The sequence below is a fragment of the Penicillium lagena genome, assembly GCF_028827675.1.
Source record: "Penicillium lagena strain IBT 129212 chromosome Unknown utg000001l_segment0_segment0, whole genome shotgun sequence".
In the NCBI taxonomy this organism is placed as follows: Eukaryota; Fungi; Ascomycota; class Eurotiomycetes; order Eurotiales; family Aspergillaceae; genus Penicillium; species Penicillium lagena.
In genome coordinates, this window is record NW_026623222.1 from 2618234 (window position 1) to 2634371 (window position 16138).

Consider the following 16138-nt stretch of genomic DNA (forward strand, 5'->3'; position numbering starts at 1 on the left):
ACTTGTTGATACCCGAATCATCCGTACGTAGTAACCAAGGCACCTAATGACCCAGCAGAACGGAAATTCCATGAACTGTTGTTATCTTCTGTCTGACCTGATTACTGACACACCCATAGCATAATTGAATATGATTCCCAGTCAGGGGAATAATAATGACAATCCAGCACAGACCATCTGTCGAAATAATCAAGCAACGGCCGGTGTGGAGTCTAGCCGCTCAGGAGTTGATCAGCTTTACCGGTGCTTTGTCCAGGGGGCAGTGGAGAGAGTGTGACACCCTAACCAACGAAATGTCCGTCTTACGGTCACACACTGGTGCGGTCCCATGCCCCCACAACTGAAACTGCAATGCGGTTATCAACTGACTATCAGTTGTCTCTCAGGGGTTATTGCATCTGCCTAACCGGAACGGAACGGCGCGAGAATTCATTGCGCCCCTCCTTTCATACTGGCCTACACTACTACTAAGCTAAAATCCCGCAAGACGGACCAAAATGATGGCAGACATTGGTGCCGCCGCCCCTTTTCGGCACCGTTTAGTTACTATTAGTCAATTTTTAAGCTTCTCGGTTCGACAAGACTAACGTGTAATGGATAACGATCAAGTACTCTATTAATATGCAAGCTGCATCCTTCATGCCCGCAATGTGAGAGTTTCATTGATCTTACTGGCATTGTTGTCCTTTTTTTCTTTTTCTACTTATTGCTTATAAAAAGCTGCCCCTCTTACTCCACCACACACTCATCCTACTACTCTCTCTCCCTCTCTCCCTTTCTCCTTCTCTTTTCTCTCTCACCATTCCTCTCTGAATACCTTCTTCCTACAATATCGGAATGGCCTACGCTCCACCCTACGGTGACCCCTACGCTCGCCCTCCCTACGAGCGCGGTTCGTACGGCGCACCACCACCGCTCATCCGACCTCCCGCCATCCCCCCGCCGCCATTGCCCCCAGGCTGGAGGCAGGAGTGGGAGCCCAGTGTGCGCCGCGCCTTCTGGGTGGAGGAGGCCACCGGCCGCTCGCAATGGGAGCCGCCCTATGTTGAGCCCGCGTATGCATATGAAAACCGAGGTCCTCCGGGAGAGTATTACGCCGCGCCGCCTGGCCCCCCGCCCGTTGTGTATGAGGAACGTACCGAATACGTCGAAGAGAAGAAGAGCAGCAATGCTGGGAAGTATTTGGCGGGTGGTGTTGCGGGTTTGGCGGTTGGTGGTCTTGCCGGCGCTTTTCTGGAACACGAATATGGTTAGTTTTGTGTCCATGGGTTATTCATGTACGAGGTCGTACTGATTCTATGTATAGATGAGCATGAGGAAAGAGAGGATCAGGAGGAGCGGGATGACGCCTATGAAGAGGGACGTGAGGATCAGTCCTATCAGGACTACCGTGAAGATGATGGCTGGTAAATGCGGTGCTTGAAACCTTGCGGCTTTCTTTTCTGTGTGCTTTGCTCCATTGCACTGTTGTTTATGCTCTGGGATACTCTTTCAACGCTGAAGCCGATGTTTACTTTTCTGATGAGCACTTTCAGCATTCCTTTCGTTCGATCTTTATGCTTGTGGAATAGGGCTTTATCATAACTGCAATTCCTTCAAAGATTCCACCAAGGTACTCTATACTCTCTACGCATAAGTTTATTTAGTTTGTTACTCTTTCCAACACAGAATCTGCCCGTGCAGCATCGCAAACCAACCATCTGGATCCTCCACCCAAGTCCGCCACCCCGATGCGATGTTCTCCAAGTCCTGGCGGCTCGCATAACCTTCTTGAATAGACATAGTCGTAAACCCAGAGGACTGCGCCCTCTCCGCCATCGACCCGCCCCAATACGCCCTCTCCTCATCACTACTAAAGCACCAAGTCCCAACACTTTTCTCAATCTTCTGCCTCGCAAAGCCCGCCTTCGCCGCCCAGACATGGATCATCCTCCCGGGATGAGGATTCCCGCCTTTAGTACGCTGCATCTTATCCACTACGTCTTTCCACGCGGCAATTCCTTCATTCTCGGGATACCACTCAAACGTGGCAGAGTCCCGAGCGGCAACAATACCGCCGGGCTTGACAACGCGCCGCATTTCTCGTAGAGCCTGCACGGGGTCCGCGATGTGCTGCAGGACCTGGTGCGCGTGCACGACGTCGAAACTGTCATCTGGGAATTTCAGTGCGTGGATGTCGCCCACTTCAAAGCTGATGTTGGTCACCCCCGCAGCAGCGGCGAACTGCCGCGCGCCCTCTAGTGGGTCGGGAACGTATTCTACGCCCACGACCTCTCCGTCTGGGACATACTTGGCGAGATCCGTGCTGATGGTCCCTGGGCCGCAGCCCACGTCGAGGATGCGCATGTTGGGCTTTAGGTGCTGGAGCAGGTAGGGAGCTGAGTTGGAGGCCGTGCGCCAGCCGTGTGTGCGCATGACGGAGCTCGAGTGGTCTGTTGTGTAGACTTTGGCCATTTTTTACTCCTTCCTTATGTGCTGTGCTTGAGTGGTTCGGTTGGAAATGGTTAGAGGGGTAAGATTGGGTGTGTGGACAGGTATGGTATTTAGAGCTGAGAGTCGCCCCTCACATCACTTTGTGTTCGGAGTTTCGGATTTAGAACGTGTTCCGGTAACCTTTTCTGTCCCAACACATGAAGTCTCAATCATCACTAGGAAGGAAAGCATGTCAGAACTGTACATGCGCTAAATTCGCTAGATCACTTGGGTATGATACAACTGAATCTCAACATGTAAACCGGGTAGAGTTGACGTATAAAAAGTAATTCACATTTATTTGATCATAAACATATGCTTAACATTTCTCTGCTTATCGTAGCGGCGTAGGCCCATTCACGAGCAACTGGTTTCCAAGCATATGAATGTAGTTGCAAGCCAACGAAAGCCCAAAGTTTCAACGAGAAATGGCACCTCAGCAAAGAGTGTATCAAACATTTGCTGTCCCAAGTACCGCGCTAATATCCAGCCGATCATTAGCGTCTAAACCACTGAAAACTACTATTAACGGTATGTCCCTTATAAGGAGGCGGTAAAGAAAGGTACTTTGGAGCCAGACTTTAGCACCGTCCAACGTAACTATAATATTGATACTGTGAGTACCGTCGGGACGATACTAATAAGACTGGTGGAAGTAGTTAGCTAGCTAACGTGCGGGCTCAATTAATAATGCAAGACTAATTATTTGTCCGTCTAGTCCAGCTGGTGGTTCGCCTCCTTGGAATGTTCGGTGATCCGACAGTCCATGCGACCCTGCCATCAAAGACCCTTTATGACGTCATGGACTAGGAGCTCTCAGAAAGCTGGCCCTGAATTTTAATTTTTGTACTTTTGCATCCTCTTAGATCTTTTACTAGCGAGGGGGCTTGATTTCAAGATGGTGGGGTCAGCGCTTGTGGTTATCTTCCAAGCGTTCAACACCCTCGACATCACAGGTCCAATATCCATTCTTTCCAACTCAAATTTCTTCATCACAATCGCCGCAAAAGATGAATTCACCACATCACAAGAAAACATCATTGTTAAGAGAAACATTTCATTCTCCGAAGCCAAAGAGCACTTAGCAAATTACGACATCCTCATAGTCCCCGGCTCACGATCAAGGAACATCTTGCCCTATGTTCAACCCGAGAACGGGCAGTTACTGGAACTCCTCGACGTTATCATAGACTTTGCAAAACCACAATCCCCAATCCAAGCTGAACAGAGACAAAGGACTATTCTCTCTGTTTGCGTGGGCGGATTACTCCTCGGAATTGCAGGCATACTAGACGGGCTCACAGCGACAACGCATCGCCTGGCGACGAAGGCTCTACGAACCGCGTGTGAAGAGTACATCATCAAAACGCCTAATGCAAAAGGCACGCGGATACTTCCCGAAGATCCATTGGATACCGTTTCATATTGCGATGCAGGGATAAATGAATCTGGGGTCAGGGTTATTACCTCTGGTGCGGTTACCAATGGAATTGACGCTGCGTTGCATTTTGTTGCACTTCGCATGGGACGATCAGCTGCTGTCGAGGTGGCAGAGCTCATTGGACATAATTGGAGGGAAGTGAAGGCATGAGAAAGACTATGGTGAATGGAGGGAACAAGTGGAATAAGCTTGATGTCTATAATTTTAGTCCATTTTAGGAGTGTTTGCCAAATGTGTTGCATACGAACGTTCAATTTGACCACCCTTTAGACTACTTTGGAAACCTTCTAGACCACGATCTCAGATGCCATCGATGACCTTATCTCAGATTGAGGGCCAGATGTGATTTTAACTTTTAAGTAGTATAGAGTGAGACCAGATCTAAAACCAAGCTCTTTAGGTGCGAGGATCCTCGGGGGCCAAATACTAAAATAGGGAGGAGATATGCATTTGTTCTCTGCCAGTGGAGAACCTCCTGAGTCAGGGGTCTAACTAAACCACTGCTGCCTGCTGATAGTCTGCGCTGAAGCTTTGCACTGTGCTGATCCTTATGTGGAGCCTATCGCGGACTCGAAATTTCTTCAAGACACAGCCTCAATCGAAGACTCGGGTTTCAATTCACAGAGCCTCGTTTGTGTCATCGGGCTTCTACGGACTCCGTGTGCGTGGATTAGCTGGGTCATGGCTAATAGGCCGGATGAGGAAGGTCACTATGACATGACTTGATCTTCAAAATTATCCAACAATCATGTCTCATTGCGAAGGCAGCAGCACAATTTCTTTGCAAGGTTCTGTCCGATCGACCAGCCAATTATCTTATTTAGGCAAAACTACTGCATTGATTCTTTATCGGGACCTTTTGCACGGTCGGTTATTTCGTGGTCGCCCTGAGCGGAGTGCAACCCTCATCAACCCCGCAGCACGGCAACGAATCGTGAGCTCTTCTCCAATACGTAATTGTCGGGTTGCTCCGCTCAAGTTACGACCGTCGGAGATCTGCAAGCGCCATTAACAAATACATCAGTTTTCCCCACTACTCCGGTTGTTTTATCTATCGGAGGCCGTATCTTCTCAAAAATATAAAGCAATGGCAGATCTGCTATTTTCTCCGCTTTTCAATTCAAGACACAGTCAATAATCGGACACGAGTAATCCATGATGCGTGTCTTGGCTTCTATTACGTTATTTGTGGCTGCGGCCTCAGCCTTGCAGAGCCCTCATCGCAAAGCCGTGCAACACAAGAAGCCTGCTGTTTCGCGGAACCACAAAACTCCATCGTCTGGCCAGACGGAGCATCAGTACCGGACTAAGGCAACTGAGAGTGCGTTACAGGATCGATTCATTTTGAACGAACCAAGATGCTGACTTCCTCTTGCTAGAATTCCTGGTCGACGGCGCCAGTTTCCCTCAGGTCCCTTTTGACATTGGCGAGAGCTATGCTGGTCTCCTGCCTAACACTCCTCATGGCAACTCTAGCTTGTTCTTCTGGTTTTTCCCCTCTACTAATCCAGATGCCAAGAAGGAGGTAGGATAATGCTAAGCGATCATCACCACGAAAGATTAAGCTGACTTCTGCATCCAGATTACGATTTGGCTTAACGGAGGCCCCGGATGCAGTTCTCTTGATGGCTTGCTCCAGGAAAACGGGCCCTTCCTCTGGCAGTCTGGAGTTTACGAGCCGGTGAAGAACCCGTACTCGTGGACCAACCTGACCAACATGGTCTATATTGACCAGCCTGCTGGCACTGGTTTGTCACCAGGCCCCGCCACTGTCCAGAACGAAATTGATGTCTCCAATCAATTCAACGACTTTTGGAGGCGGTTTATCGAGACCTTTGGCATGCAAGGCTACAAGGTTTATATCACTGGCGAGAGCTATGCCGGACAGTACATCCCATATCTTGCCGCCGGAATGTTGGATCAGAAGGATACCACCCATTTCAACCTGAAGGGTATCCAAATCAACGACCCATCTATCAATGAGGATAGCGTTATGATCTATGGTAAATTCTCATATACAAACTTGAACTTCTTTGACGTTAACGCAAAATAGCGCCCGCTACGGCGGCATTGAACCATTTCTCTAACGTCTTCTCACTGAACGACACCTTCATGACCGAAATTAACCAGCGCGCTGAAAAATGCGGACACAACAAATTCCTGGAGGCGACCTGGACCTTCCCTCCCCCGAAGGATTTCCCGCCTGCGAACGCTGGACCTGGCTGTGATACGTGGGACGAGATTGTCAAGGCAGCCACCTATATTAACCCCTGCTTCAACATGTATCATTTGACCGATTTCTGTCCCTTCCTTTGGGACGAGATGGGTTTCCCCTCACTGGCTGGTGGCCCGAACAACTACTTCAACGAGTCTGCCGTTCAGAGAGCTCTCCACGTCCCACCTACCAACTACGCCGTCTGTGGTGGAGATATCTTCCCCAGAGGAGATGGATCCGTCCCTAGCGCTCTTGGACCTCTTCCTAGTGTGATTGAGCGAACGAACAATGTACTCATCGGCCACGGGTGGTATGACTATCTACTTTTCATGAACGGCTCGCTGGCCACCATTCAGAACATGACGTGGAACGGTGCACAAGGCTTCCACCATCCTCCTGTTGAGCCCCTGTTCGTTCCATACACCGATGCTTTGAACGCAATTGCCAATGGTGATGAATCGTCTCCATTCAATGCAGACGCCGGTGGTGGACTACTGGGAACAGCACACACCGAGCGTGGGCTGACTTTCAGCACTGTGTATGGCTCTGGTCACGGTAAGCACAATCACATTCATTCAATCTCAAAATCCGGATTCTAACTCATTTGACTACAGAAATCCCACAGTATGTTCCGGGCGCTGCTTATCGCCAACTGGAATTTTTGCTTGGCCGCATCGAGAACCTTCAGCAACGGGGACCCTTTACCACCCAATAGAAACATAGTTACTTTAGGAATGGCTTACTTGGTGTCTGTCATTTATAACATTGAGAAAGCCTTACCTTCCTTTTAAACCGATTATTGCTCATGCACCATAGTCTCTACTATTACTATGGTCCATAATTTGCTTGATAGAGCTACCATTTTAGACCTACCATCTCTACTTCCGCGTGTAGTACGCCACATTCCAGAATTTTGACGTTGTCCAAAGATTTTTCACAAGATATGCTTTCCACAATGTTGATCTTCACAGCGCTATCCCGGCCTCTACTAGATGATCCATGGAAGCTCACCTTGCTTAGGGGAAGTCTGATGCGCTTGCTACAATATTGGGCCATTGCATGCATCGTCACCACATGTTCCAACGCTGAGGCTTTACTACAAAAACGGACGATCAATGGAGATCGTCAGACACGAGCGGGATCGAGGTCGACGTCCAGACAATTATCATCCAGATCACGGCGATATGGCTATGTCTTTCGTTCGCTTGAAAGGATGGACTTGGGACGAGCTTCCCTAGGGTTGGGAGTCTTGAGAACCGTTGTTGACTATGACTTCACTCCGCGTTCAATGTCTCCTTTTTGAAGCAAGCATTGCCCTTCTTTTGGTTTACTTCCATTTTGATTAAGCAGTGTGACCGCTACCCATACACTATGGAGCAAAATTCAGCAAGCGACTGTCATAGAACCAGCCTCACAGACAGCAGTCCCTCACAGAAATTATTCCCTTCTTAAATATCATCAGCGATAGCATCAACCTCGATCTCAACAAGCATATCCTTATTGATAAACCCATTCTGAACAACAATCATCGTAGCTGCAGCGCCAATCTGACCATTTTCGCAGGGGTGATGCTTCCCAAGTATATCTCTAAACCCTTCTCCCACTGCTGTACAGTCCTCATGGCGACTGACGAACATCCTCACTCGAACAATATCTTGAACACCCTTGCCACCGACAGCTTTGATAGCCTTGATGCACTCTTCGATGGCTACACGTGTCTGTTGTTTTGCGTCGCCTGGAAAAAGGATTTGTGGTGAGCTGACTGGCGATTGAGGATCAACGGCAGTGGTGCCTGAGACGAAAATGTGATTCAGGCGGCGAACTGCTCGATAATATCCAATGCTTTCTTCGTAAGGTGAAGTGGTGGCATGGCATTGCTTTGTATTTGTAGATGACATTGAGCGATAATCCTAACAAGCGAAGTAGGGGAGAGAGAGGTAGAGAGATAGAGAAGACAGTGGTTCTGGTAATTCCGGAACTTCCTTATTGAACTGCTGGTCTTCGTGTGAGAATCGGATTTGCAGGCAAGATCGTATGACTCATCATACCGTATAGTTGGTATGCACTGAAGCCCTACCTGACACTATTTTCGGCCTAGGAGCACGCGTACCCCGCATTCGAGCAGGGCACAAAATCCTTTCCGCCATAAAAGGGTACAAATACCCCTGTTCCCCTGGAATTCCTTTCATACTTCTCTCTACTGAGTACCCCTGCAATGGTGGGACATGGCCTCAACAGCACAACAGAGAGATCACTAGCTATCAAGCTTGAAGGTCTAGTTCTCAGACTATACCCTAACAGTCCGATGTAGCTCGAACAATACTTGATCTACTTCACGTCCCACCATTTTTCGAGGCCTCTTCTTGCAAAGTAGTGTCTCGTCCACTGAAGCAGAGTTGAAGTGCTCTTGCAATCGGTGCGATAGAGGTGAATGGCTAATACGACACCACTAGGACTCGGTGAGATGTAAAGGAGCAAGATAATTTGGTCGAATGCGCTCGCTCCGTGTCATTAAATTAGGTACGTCTCTAGCGTGGAATGCACCGGCTTTATCATGCCATTGTCATTTAGAGGGTACGAAACCCCGGCAACGACAAGGACCGACGTTTTCGCGAACGTGCGGGTGTCGATTGCTGTTTGCCTCTACGTACCCAAATCAATTGTGAAGACCAAACAGCATGTCGGCATTACATCCCATGTGTCTACATGAAAGTCGGTCTCCCACATTCTAGTTTAGATAGTTAAATGTTCATTGTCATCTACATCTATCGCGATCACCACCAACCAAAAAAGCCATGTTTCCTAGTCTCCTTCTAGCTTAGGAAGTGCATTCCTTGAAATCGTCACCGCTAGCTCCAGTATGTGTAATCAGACCAGCCAACTCATCCTGCCCGTTGAAAACAACTCGATCCGCACCAGGTGAGCCGCTCGTAAAGACTTCGCCAGAGCTCATGATAGGGTACTCATAGTACTCGCCCGAGACGGGGAAGTTGAATCCCTCGTAGTCGTGATACTGGTGCGGGTAGTCGTCGTTGGTGTTACCGGACTTGTACAGCTTGTAGCCTTCCGCCTGGGCAGCGGTGACGGAGCTGTTGGTATAGCAGTTGCTGCCACAGGTATAGGCACATGAGCGAGTGGCTTTGGAGGTTGGGAAGGAGAGAGCTGCCTGGACCAGGAGGGCAGCAACGGCGAGGAGCTGGATAGCATAAGCAATTAGGTTGGTTTTATACTCTGAACTTGGGTCGCGGCGGTACCTTGGTGTACTGCATGTTGACAGAGAACGGACCGGATTTTATCGATAGTAAATCCGGGAGAACAATAGTTCCAGATCAAACGCCAACGGGACTGGTTTGACTTCTGTTTGTCCATACAGGGTGGAATTCATCCAGTTTATATAGACGATCCGAACCCTGTTGCCTCGCCTGTGCCGTCCTGACCAACTGTGTCTGGTTGTGAGCTCTCCGAAACGCCCGCAATGTTTGTTCTTGCGATGTTACATCTGCCACCTTGCAGCGCGTCCCACGGCACATGCAGTATATATTGACCAATAGAACCATGTAAGTCCAGTAGAATCGCCCGGTTATCCCGGATCAGGGTCTTCCACCGATCTGCAGGTGGCAGACTGATAGGGGCATGAACGAGGTACACAGGATCGTTGATTGGAGGCACCCAGTCGGTGTGAAGGATTGCTTGGTTCGGGTCGTATTGTTAGAAAGCGGGGATCAAGTCTTCCGCGATGATCGACATCTTACGTGCGCATTCTATTATTCGAAGGGGTCCAGAGCTTATGCAGATTTGGGTATAGATCCCGTGGAAGTTAAGTTATCGGGCCAATAATAGTTGACCTTACGGAGAACGTTGCTGACTTCGAACATGGGATTGGTTTGGAAGGGGTTGGCGAGAAATAGCAACTCGCATCTGAGAAAATGTCATGCACGGGCACAAATGACTACTAAAAACAAATCTATGAGCTATCTATCATTTCAAAAGACAGCTACTAAGCCTTGGTCTACGCCGATCACACCCCCAAAACTGAACGCCGGCTCTCCGACGGATTCCGCATCAATCGCTATCTCGTTTCGAGTAAATATACATAACTGATCTCGCTCGTGGGGGATTATATTCCACATGAAATAGAAAGACTTAATTATCCTACCACCACATTAACAAGGCGAGACCACCACTCAGGACGCTTCTTGGCCAGAGACTCATCCTCCGAATCCACAAACTCTCTTCTCCCTGTCCAGATATCCATTTCTTTCAGTTTGACCACCTTGGTCTTGTTCCAAACTTTATACACAACCGCGAACAACACAAATACCGGCAGCAAGATATAGTTGATAACAAAGTCTGTCGCGCTGAATGGATCCAAGAAGCAGGTATATCCCTGGAAGAAGATAAGGAAGACATTGGCTGCGAGTGAAAAGTAAGTCCCCCACGGATAAAGTGAGGCCCGGTATGGGAGTGTTGAGGGATCCTGTCCTTGAGCAACCAGGGCGCGACGGAAGCGAATATGGGCGACACAAATCACGGACCAGACGATGAAGGTAGCCACTATACAAAAACATGAGCATCAAATATCATAGCGTAGTTATGTCGGAATATGGATGATTTACCTCCTGAAAGTGTAATCAGTGCAGAATAGACCTTACCCGCGCTGGAACCCTGTGATAAAAACACGATGCACGAAAAGATATTGGAAAAGATCAATGCCACCCATGGTACTCCTTTGCTATTCGTGCGACCGATGAAGCGGGGGGCTTTGCCATTCCGAGACATGAAGAGCAGGGTTCTAGACGCAACGTACAAAGAGCTGTTGCCTGCAGAAATGACGCTGACCACGATCAGAGCATTGATGAGATGAGCAGCGGGCAGGATGCCCGCTTCCGTGAGGGCGATTGTTAATGGAGAACTGGCTGTTTTCGAGTTTGAACCCAGCAGATGTTTGTCATTGTAGGGAATAAGGATGCCAATGAAGAACATGGTTCCTAGTTAGGGCAAAAGTCAACATCTGGCCATTTGAATCAGGCCTTCACTTACCAATATAGAAGATCATAATCCGCCAAAAAACCTGTCGAATTGCTATTGGCACAGCTTTTCGAGGATTAGATGACTCTCCAGCAGTAATTCCCACCCTAGATGCCATTAGTGATCCACATTTGCGCCTTTGAGATAGTGGTAAGCGTACATCTCTGTGCCAGCATAGAGGGTTCCCGCCACCACAAATGTTTTGGCAACGCCATTGATCGAATCCGCAAATGCTCCCGGATCATGCCAGTATGCAAATCCAATTTTGCGCGGTCCAATTGCACCAGCGCTGATGCAAATTGCCAAAATAAAAAATACAATCAGAGACAACACCTTGATGCTAGGACTTGTCAGTACCGCTCTCATGTTGACAAAGATCGAGGCACATACAGAGAAAGCCAGAATTCCATCTCCCCGTATGCTAAAACACCCAAATTGGACAGACATAGAAAAAGCACCCAAAAAATAAGAATCCAACCCCATTGAGGGACAACTTCGGTCCAGTATCCGATGACAAGCGATATCGAATTATATTCGTTGGCCAGAACCTAGACACGTTCTCCATTAGCATAGATCCAACCAAAACTCCTCACGAAATCCCTTACCGTCACCCACAGATACCAATATGCCCATCCCAAAGCGAATGCAAGAGAATCATCGACAAAGCGCTGCGCGTACTCGACGAACGAGCCAGACACGGGGATGATGGTCGCCATCTCACCCAGAGCTTGCCTATTCAAGCATTAACGTGTGCTCAAACTGCAGAGCTAATGCGAGCAATTACATGACGAAGAACACGATGATACCAACCAGGGAAAAACTGATCAGAACACCTCCTGGGCCGCCCTCGTTTAAAGCAGTACCAGACCCGACCAGCAATCCAGGACCAATGATTCCTAGAGTAAGAGCATAAATCAGTTTCCTTTTCTCGTTGGTCTCAGACGACAAAACACAAACCTCCGATCGCAATCATCTGCAAGTGTCGGGACTGCAATTGCCGCTTCAACGGCGCATGCATAGGGTCGACGGCTATCTCCTCGTCGCACGACCGGAAGCTCTTCGCATCCCCGTCATTGTTGACAGGCGCCCCGTATTCTTCTGCATTGTAATTAGTTTTGTCCGTCATTGACAGCCACGGTTAAGTTCGGAGACAAATTGACGAGAGGAAGGATATTCCACGAAGCGCAATTGGGGGGTAAGAATATTTCATAAATTGACATTCCTCACGAACATCATTGTGGCGCGGGGACAACAGCAAAGGACGCCTAGCAGCTCGTGAGCAGCCTCGGGATCCACCACCCATCATTTGCTGGCGATGTCGTGATAAGCCCCGAGCGGAACGTCATCGAAGATCCTTCAAGCCCAATTTAGTGTATCGGCAATGTGCCCAAACTGTTAAGGGTTTGGAATCTACTTCCCCGCAAAAGTGAGAGGTATGCTAGAAGTGAAAAACCATTAGCCGGCTGTTTGACGTTTGATTCACTCACATCACTGAACTCGGAAGCTAGATCTCATCTGCAGCGGGTCTCCACCGTTAACCACTTGGCGGGGCCGTTGCTGATCTGGTGGATGTTGCAGTCGCACGTCAAAAGGTAATTGATGGTAACACTGGTGTCGGCAGAATCAACCTTGCACATTTCTCCGTATACCATAATGAATTCGTATCATGAATTCATCAGTGGCTGTACGCCTCATCCTTCCAGCCACAAGAACCGCGTGAGATAAGCTTAAATCTCGCGTGCAAACAACAAAAGGTCAGCTGATCACAAAAGAAATTTAAGCAAAATGTGAGGCCTACATGAAAACAGCAGCAGCATAGTTAAACTTTACTTTACTCAAAATCTATACAAGTATACTTGGATAATATCTAATCCCTTTTTTAACCGGCCCTTGATTTCATCAACTTCGTCTGAGAATCTGGGAATTTTGTCATCATCGTATCAGAGCCAGGTGTGTCTATGGACTCACTTCCTTTCCGACGGAAAACAAATTAGTCATGTAAGATGTACCGGTCAATCACAAGCCGTGTCCGGAAAAGGGCAAATGCAGTCAGATCAAGGTTGTTTGGATGAGAACAGATCAGAGCTTTCATGGGCTTCATAATAAAATTGGTTCAAAACAGATACCTAGATACAAGAATAAGAAACACCATGGCTATGGTATAGATGCGACACTAATTTCAACCCCAGACCAAGTCCAAAAAGCCCATCAGTTATGCTGCCAGACCAATTCCGAAAAGATGAAGACGCCAAACCCAAAAGCTTCCTGCAAGCTAAGCAAACCTGCGGCCACGCTTTGCTGGGCTCGGGCTCCGCAGGTGAGTTTCCCGTTCGCGACTACGTTCGGTGACAAAATCCATTGACTGCGTGTTCTCAAGCATCAAGGGAGCGTCTTGTTTCTCTCCATACGGAGTTGTCGGGGTCTGTCGTGGATCCTGTTGGCTGAAGTAGCCAAAGGTAGGGTTATTCTGGAGATGCAGTGGCTGGCTATGCATAGCCTGATTTTGATGGGGATGTTGGTGGGTGTAATTAGGAGCGGGTTGCGAGTAATCCTGTTGGTTAAAGCGGCTTCGAAATGAGCGGAAGGACCAATTGCTGACGACAGTCACAGTCGAAATGGTCGCCAGAAAAAACAGCTGCAGAAAGAATTAGTGAGATTCAAGCCAATGGCTTAGTTTTGGTGGCTCAACGTACAATCGCTTTCCAACTGATTGGATCGATGAAACTGTTGATGATGATAGCCATAGTATGCGCCGACACCTTGGCTCGCCCGACTTTGGCGGGATCGCGATTCATGCATCGCTCCCAGTTCTCACACACGGTTTCTAGTGCGGGTAATCGGTCACCTCCTCCACATTTATTGTCCACATAACTTCTGGCGCAAGTTGCCATCTCGGCCAGAATCGTATCCGATACCTCCTCTGCCGCCTGCTCAAACTCGGAGCGAATCGCCGACACAAACCCGAAGACCACATACACGGCGAGGGAGAACAGTGACAGGTTCACTACCAGCTGAGCCCACCATGACAGGATGCTGGGGACATTGGGATGTGCCTCAAGGAGAGCGAAGAAATCTGAAAATGAGGACATGCGCGATTGACCTGCGCCTTGGCTCTGTGCTTGTTTCACAGGCTTCTCTCTTTTCCTTTCGCTGCTGCTGGGCCGGTCACTCTCGTAATCGCTGTCTGTCCGAATCTTCCGGTCGAGCTCCCGATCTCGTCGCCTTCTTTTCTGTACTCGGCGCGCAAGTGCATTTGAATAGTGATTCACTCGCGGGATTTCACCTCGGCCTGGCGCAAATCGGCCATAGAGGTTGAAGAGTGAATTCCGTTTCCCTGACTTCATTGGCTGCTCGGGGGTATCCTCATTGTCCGCATTCTCGGGAGACGACATGTTTTCGGCGCCTGATGAGAAATCCACGTCGAATTTTCGAGGGGTCGTGAATGCTGGTTGGCCGAAGACTGCTCTGGGGGAGTCTGGCGCGCGCTGGGCCCGCGGTTGCGAGAACAGGAAGGGCTGTGAGTTCGGCTCGCGCAAGGCGGGTAACGGTTTCTTCTCTGGTGAATCAAATACACTGTGTGTACCTGTGGCCATGGGTGAGTGTTAGAGAGCTTCTCCGGGGTTCCCGGTCCATCTGGAGTGGTGCTAGGTCACTCACGCTTCTTGTTGTCATGCTGCATGCCGAGCTGGTAAAACGGCGAGGTCACGTCCCCGGGGGCTCGTGTCTGCCATTCAAAGTCCATGGGACTCTCTGCGGACCGCTTGTCCATCTTTGCAGGGTCCACCAAGGATGCGCGACAGATGAGGAGGCGATAGCGTGGAGGGAAAAAGCGGGATGGCGGAGGAGCGAAGTTTTGTTTGGGAACGATAAACACCCGCAACCTTGGCAACGGACGGACTAATCAGGCACCACCACAACACGATTACGCCTGTCATCATAAGAAACACCATGAGAAGTGAAGAAATAATGACTGATCTATTGAAGACACTTCCAACCAATTGTATTGACAGAATATACAATAGTAGGTCCAGGCAGAAAGCAGAAAAAGGTAGCAAACGCGGACGTCATTCACCCTGTTTGCTCTCCGGCTTGGGCCTGTATACCTCTCTCCCTTGCATGTCCACCACTTTCTCTTCTTTCCTCAACTGTTATCCACTGCATGATTTGTGGCTGCCTTCTGCTACACCCGTTGTATTGTTTTCGCGGGCATGGTCTACTATCTGGACGGCGAGTGGTCTAAAGCAGCATCACACTCCGCATGAGCAAAGATACGACCTATTCTGTTCGTGAGCAAGGCGTTTAGTGACTAGAAGGGTCGTAGACATCATAGCTCCGAGCTAGAAGTTGCTTGTGTGGGAAAAATCGTTTGTGGGGTTCCCCGACATTCATTTGCTTGACCAATTACGCGAATGGCCTCGGTCTGACGGCGCTCGAGAAACAGGTGAAAGCGAGATCAGCCATCGAAGAACCGATTATCCACGCCCAATGCACTTCGACCCATCAAAGTCACTTAGATGTAGATATGAAAGCTCCGTTCTCGGAGCATCGATCGGGGCTCCAATCCGAGATTGCAGGTGCCAGAGGCCACCAACAATATCTTGTACACGCATTACCCATCAAGGTTAATACCAAGCATCAATCATGAAGCCAAGCTTTCTTGCACATTTCTTGGGCGCAAGCCAATATCGAATCTTCAAGTAGATCACGATTCTTACAAGCGAGCATGGTATATGCAGCACATTCATGTGTTAAATGAATCTGTCCTACCTCAATTGCAATTCTATTTCTATTAATTTAGCTTCGAGAAAAAATGTCCGCAACAGGCCTGATTGTTAAGGCATAGCGTGGCAGCCGGTTCGGATTGGGCTACGCGGAGATTGGCTCTCAGAGTCCATAATAATTGCCAAGGACCTATGCTGATCAAAAAGTCTAGAACACTAGCAGATGCCCGGCAGTTTGATTAGGATGGACAGGCCACCTAG

At 48.9% G+C, this 16138-nt stretch overlaps 8 protein-coding genes across 8 annotated transcripts; 3 read left to right on the forward strand and 5 right to left on the reverse strand.

Annotated features, from left to right (window-relative positions):
• Positions 1-837: 837 nt before the first annotated feature.
• N7510_001132 (WW domain protein) lies at positions 838-1254 on the forward strand (the record flags this gene model as incomplete). The annotated part of the gene is made up of 1 exon (XM_056973059.1): positions 838-1254. The coding sequence occupies one exon, from the start codon at positions 838-840 to the stop codon at positions 1252-1254; it is 417 nt and encodes a 138-aa protein (XP_056838176.1).
• A 396-nt stretch (positions 1255-1650) lies between these two features.
• Positions 1651-2454, reverse strand: N7510_001133 (class I SAM-dependent methyltransferase; the record flags this gene model as incomplete). Its single annotated transcript, XM_056973060.1, has 1 exon — positions 1651-2454. One exon carries the CDS (start codon positions 2452-2454, stop codon positions 1651-1653), a length of 804 nt encoding a protein of 267 aa, XP_056838177.1.
• A 916-nt stretch (positions 2455-3370) lies between these two features.
• N7510_001134 (uncharacterized protein) lies at positions 3371-4063 on the forward strand (the record flags this gene model as incomplete). The annotated part of the gene is made up of 1 exon (XM_056973061.1): positions 3371-4063. One exon carries the CDS (start codon positions 3371-3373, stop codon positions 4061-4063), a length of 693 nt encoding a protein of 230 aa, XP_056838178.1.
• A 1005-nt stretch (positions 4064-5068) lies between these two features.
• cpdS (uncharacterized protein) lies at positions 5069-6843 on the forward strand (the record flags this gene model as incomplete). The annotated part of the gene is made up of 5 exons (XM_056973062.1): positions 5069-5234; positions 5293-5438; positions 5496-5916; positions 5967-6683; positions 6743-6843. 5 exons carry the CDS (start codon positions 5069-5071, stop codon positions 6841-6843), a joined length of 1551 nt encoding a protein of 516 aa, XP_056838179.1.
• A 733-nt stretch (positions 6844-7576) lies between these two features.
• Positions 7577-8026, reverse strand: N7510_001136 (YjgH family protein; the record flags this gene model as incomplete). Its single annotated transcript, XM_056973063.1, has 1 exon — positions 7577-8026. One exon carries the CDS (start codon positions 8024-8026, stop codon positions 7577-7579), a length of 450 nt encoding a protein of 149 aa, XP_056838180.1.
• A 920-nt stretch (positions 8027-8946) lies between these two features.
• On the reverse strand, positions 8947-9397 carry N7510_001137 (extracellular guanyl-specific ribonuclease RntA; the record flags this gene model as incomplete). Its single annotated transcript, XM_056973064.1, has 2 exons — positions 8947-9324; positions 9383-9397. 2 exons carry the CDS (start codon positions 9395-9397, stop codon positions 8947-8949), a joined length of 393 nt encoding a protein of 130 aa, XP_056838181.1.
• An 878-nt stretch (positions 9398-10275) lies between these two features.
• N7510_001138 (amino acid permease) lies at positions 10276-12282 on the reverse strand (the record flags this gene model as incomplete). The annotated part of the gene is made up of 8 exons (XM_056973065.1): positions 10276-10682; positions 10745-11116; positions 11169-11263; positions 11317-11496; positions 11547-11704; positions 11762-11888; positions 11941-12052; positions 12114-12282. 8 exons carry the CDS (start codon positions 12280-12282, stop codon positions 10276-10278), a joined length of 1620 nt encoding a protein of 539 aa, XP_056838182.1.
• Positions 12283-13428: 1146 nt separating this feature from the next.
• Positions 13429-14925, reverse strand: N7510_001139 (putative nuclear envelope protein Brr6; the record flags this gene model as incomplete). The annotated part of the gene is made up of 3 exons (XM_056973066.1): positions 13429-13791; positions 13850-14739; positions 14814-14925. The coding sequence occupies 3 exons, from the start codon at positions 14923-14925 to the stop codon at positions 13429-13431; spliced, it is 1365 nt and encodes a 454-aa protein (XP_056838183.1).
• Positions 14926-16138: the final 1213 nt, after the last annotated feature.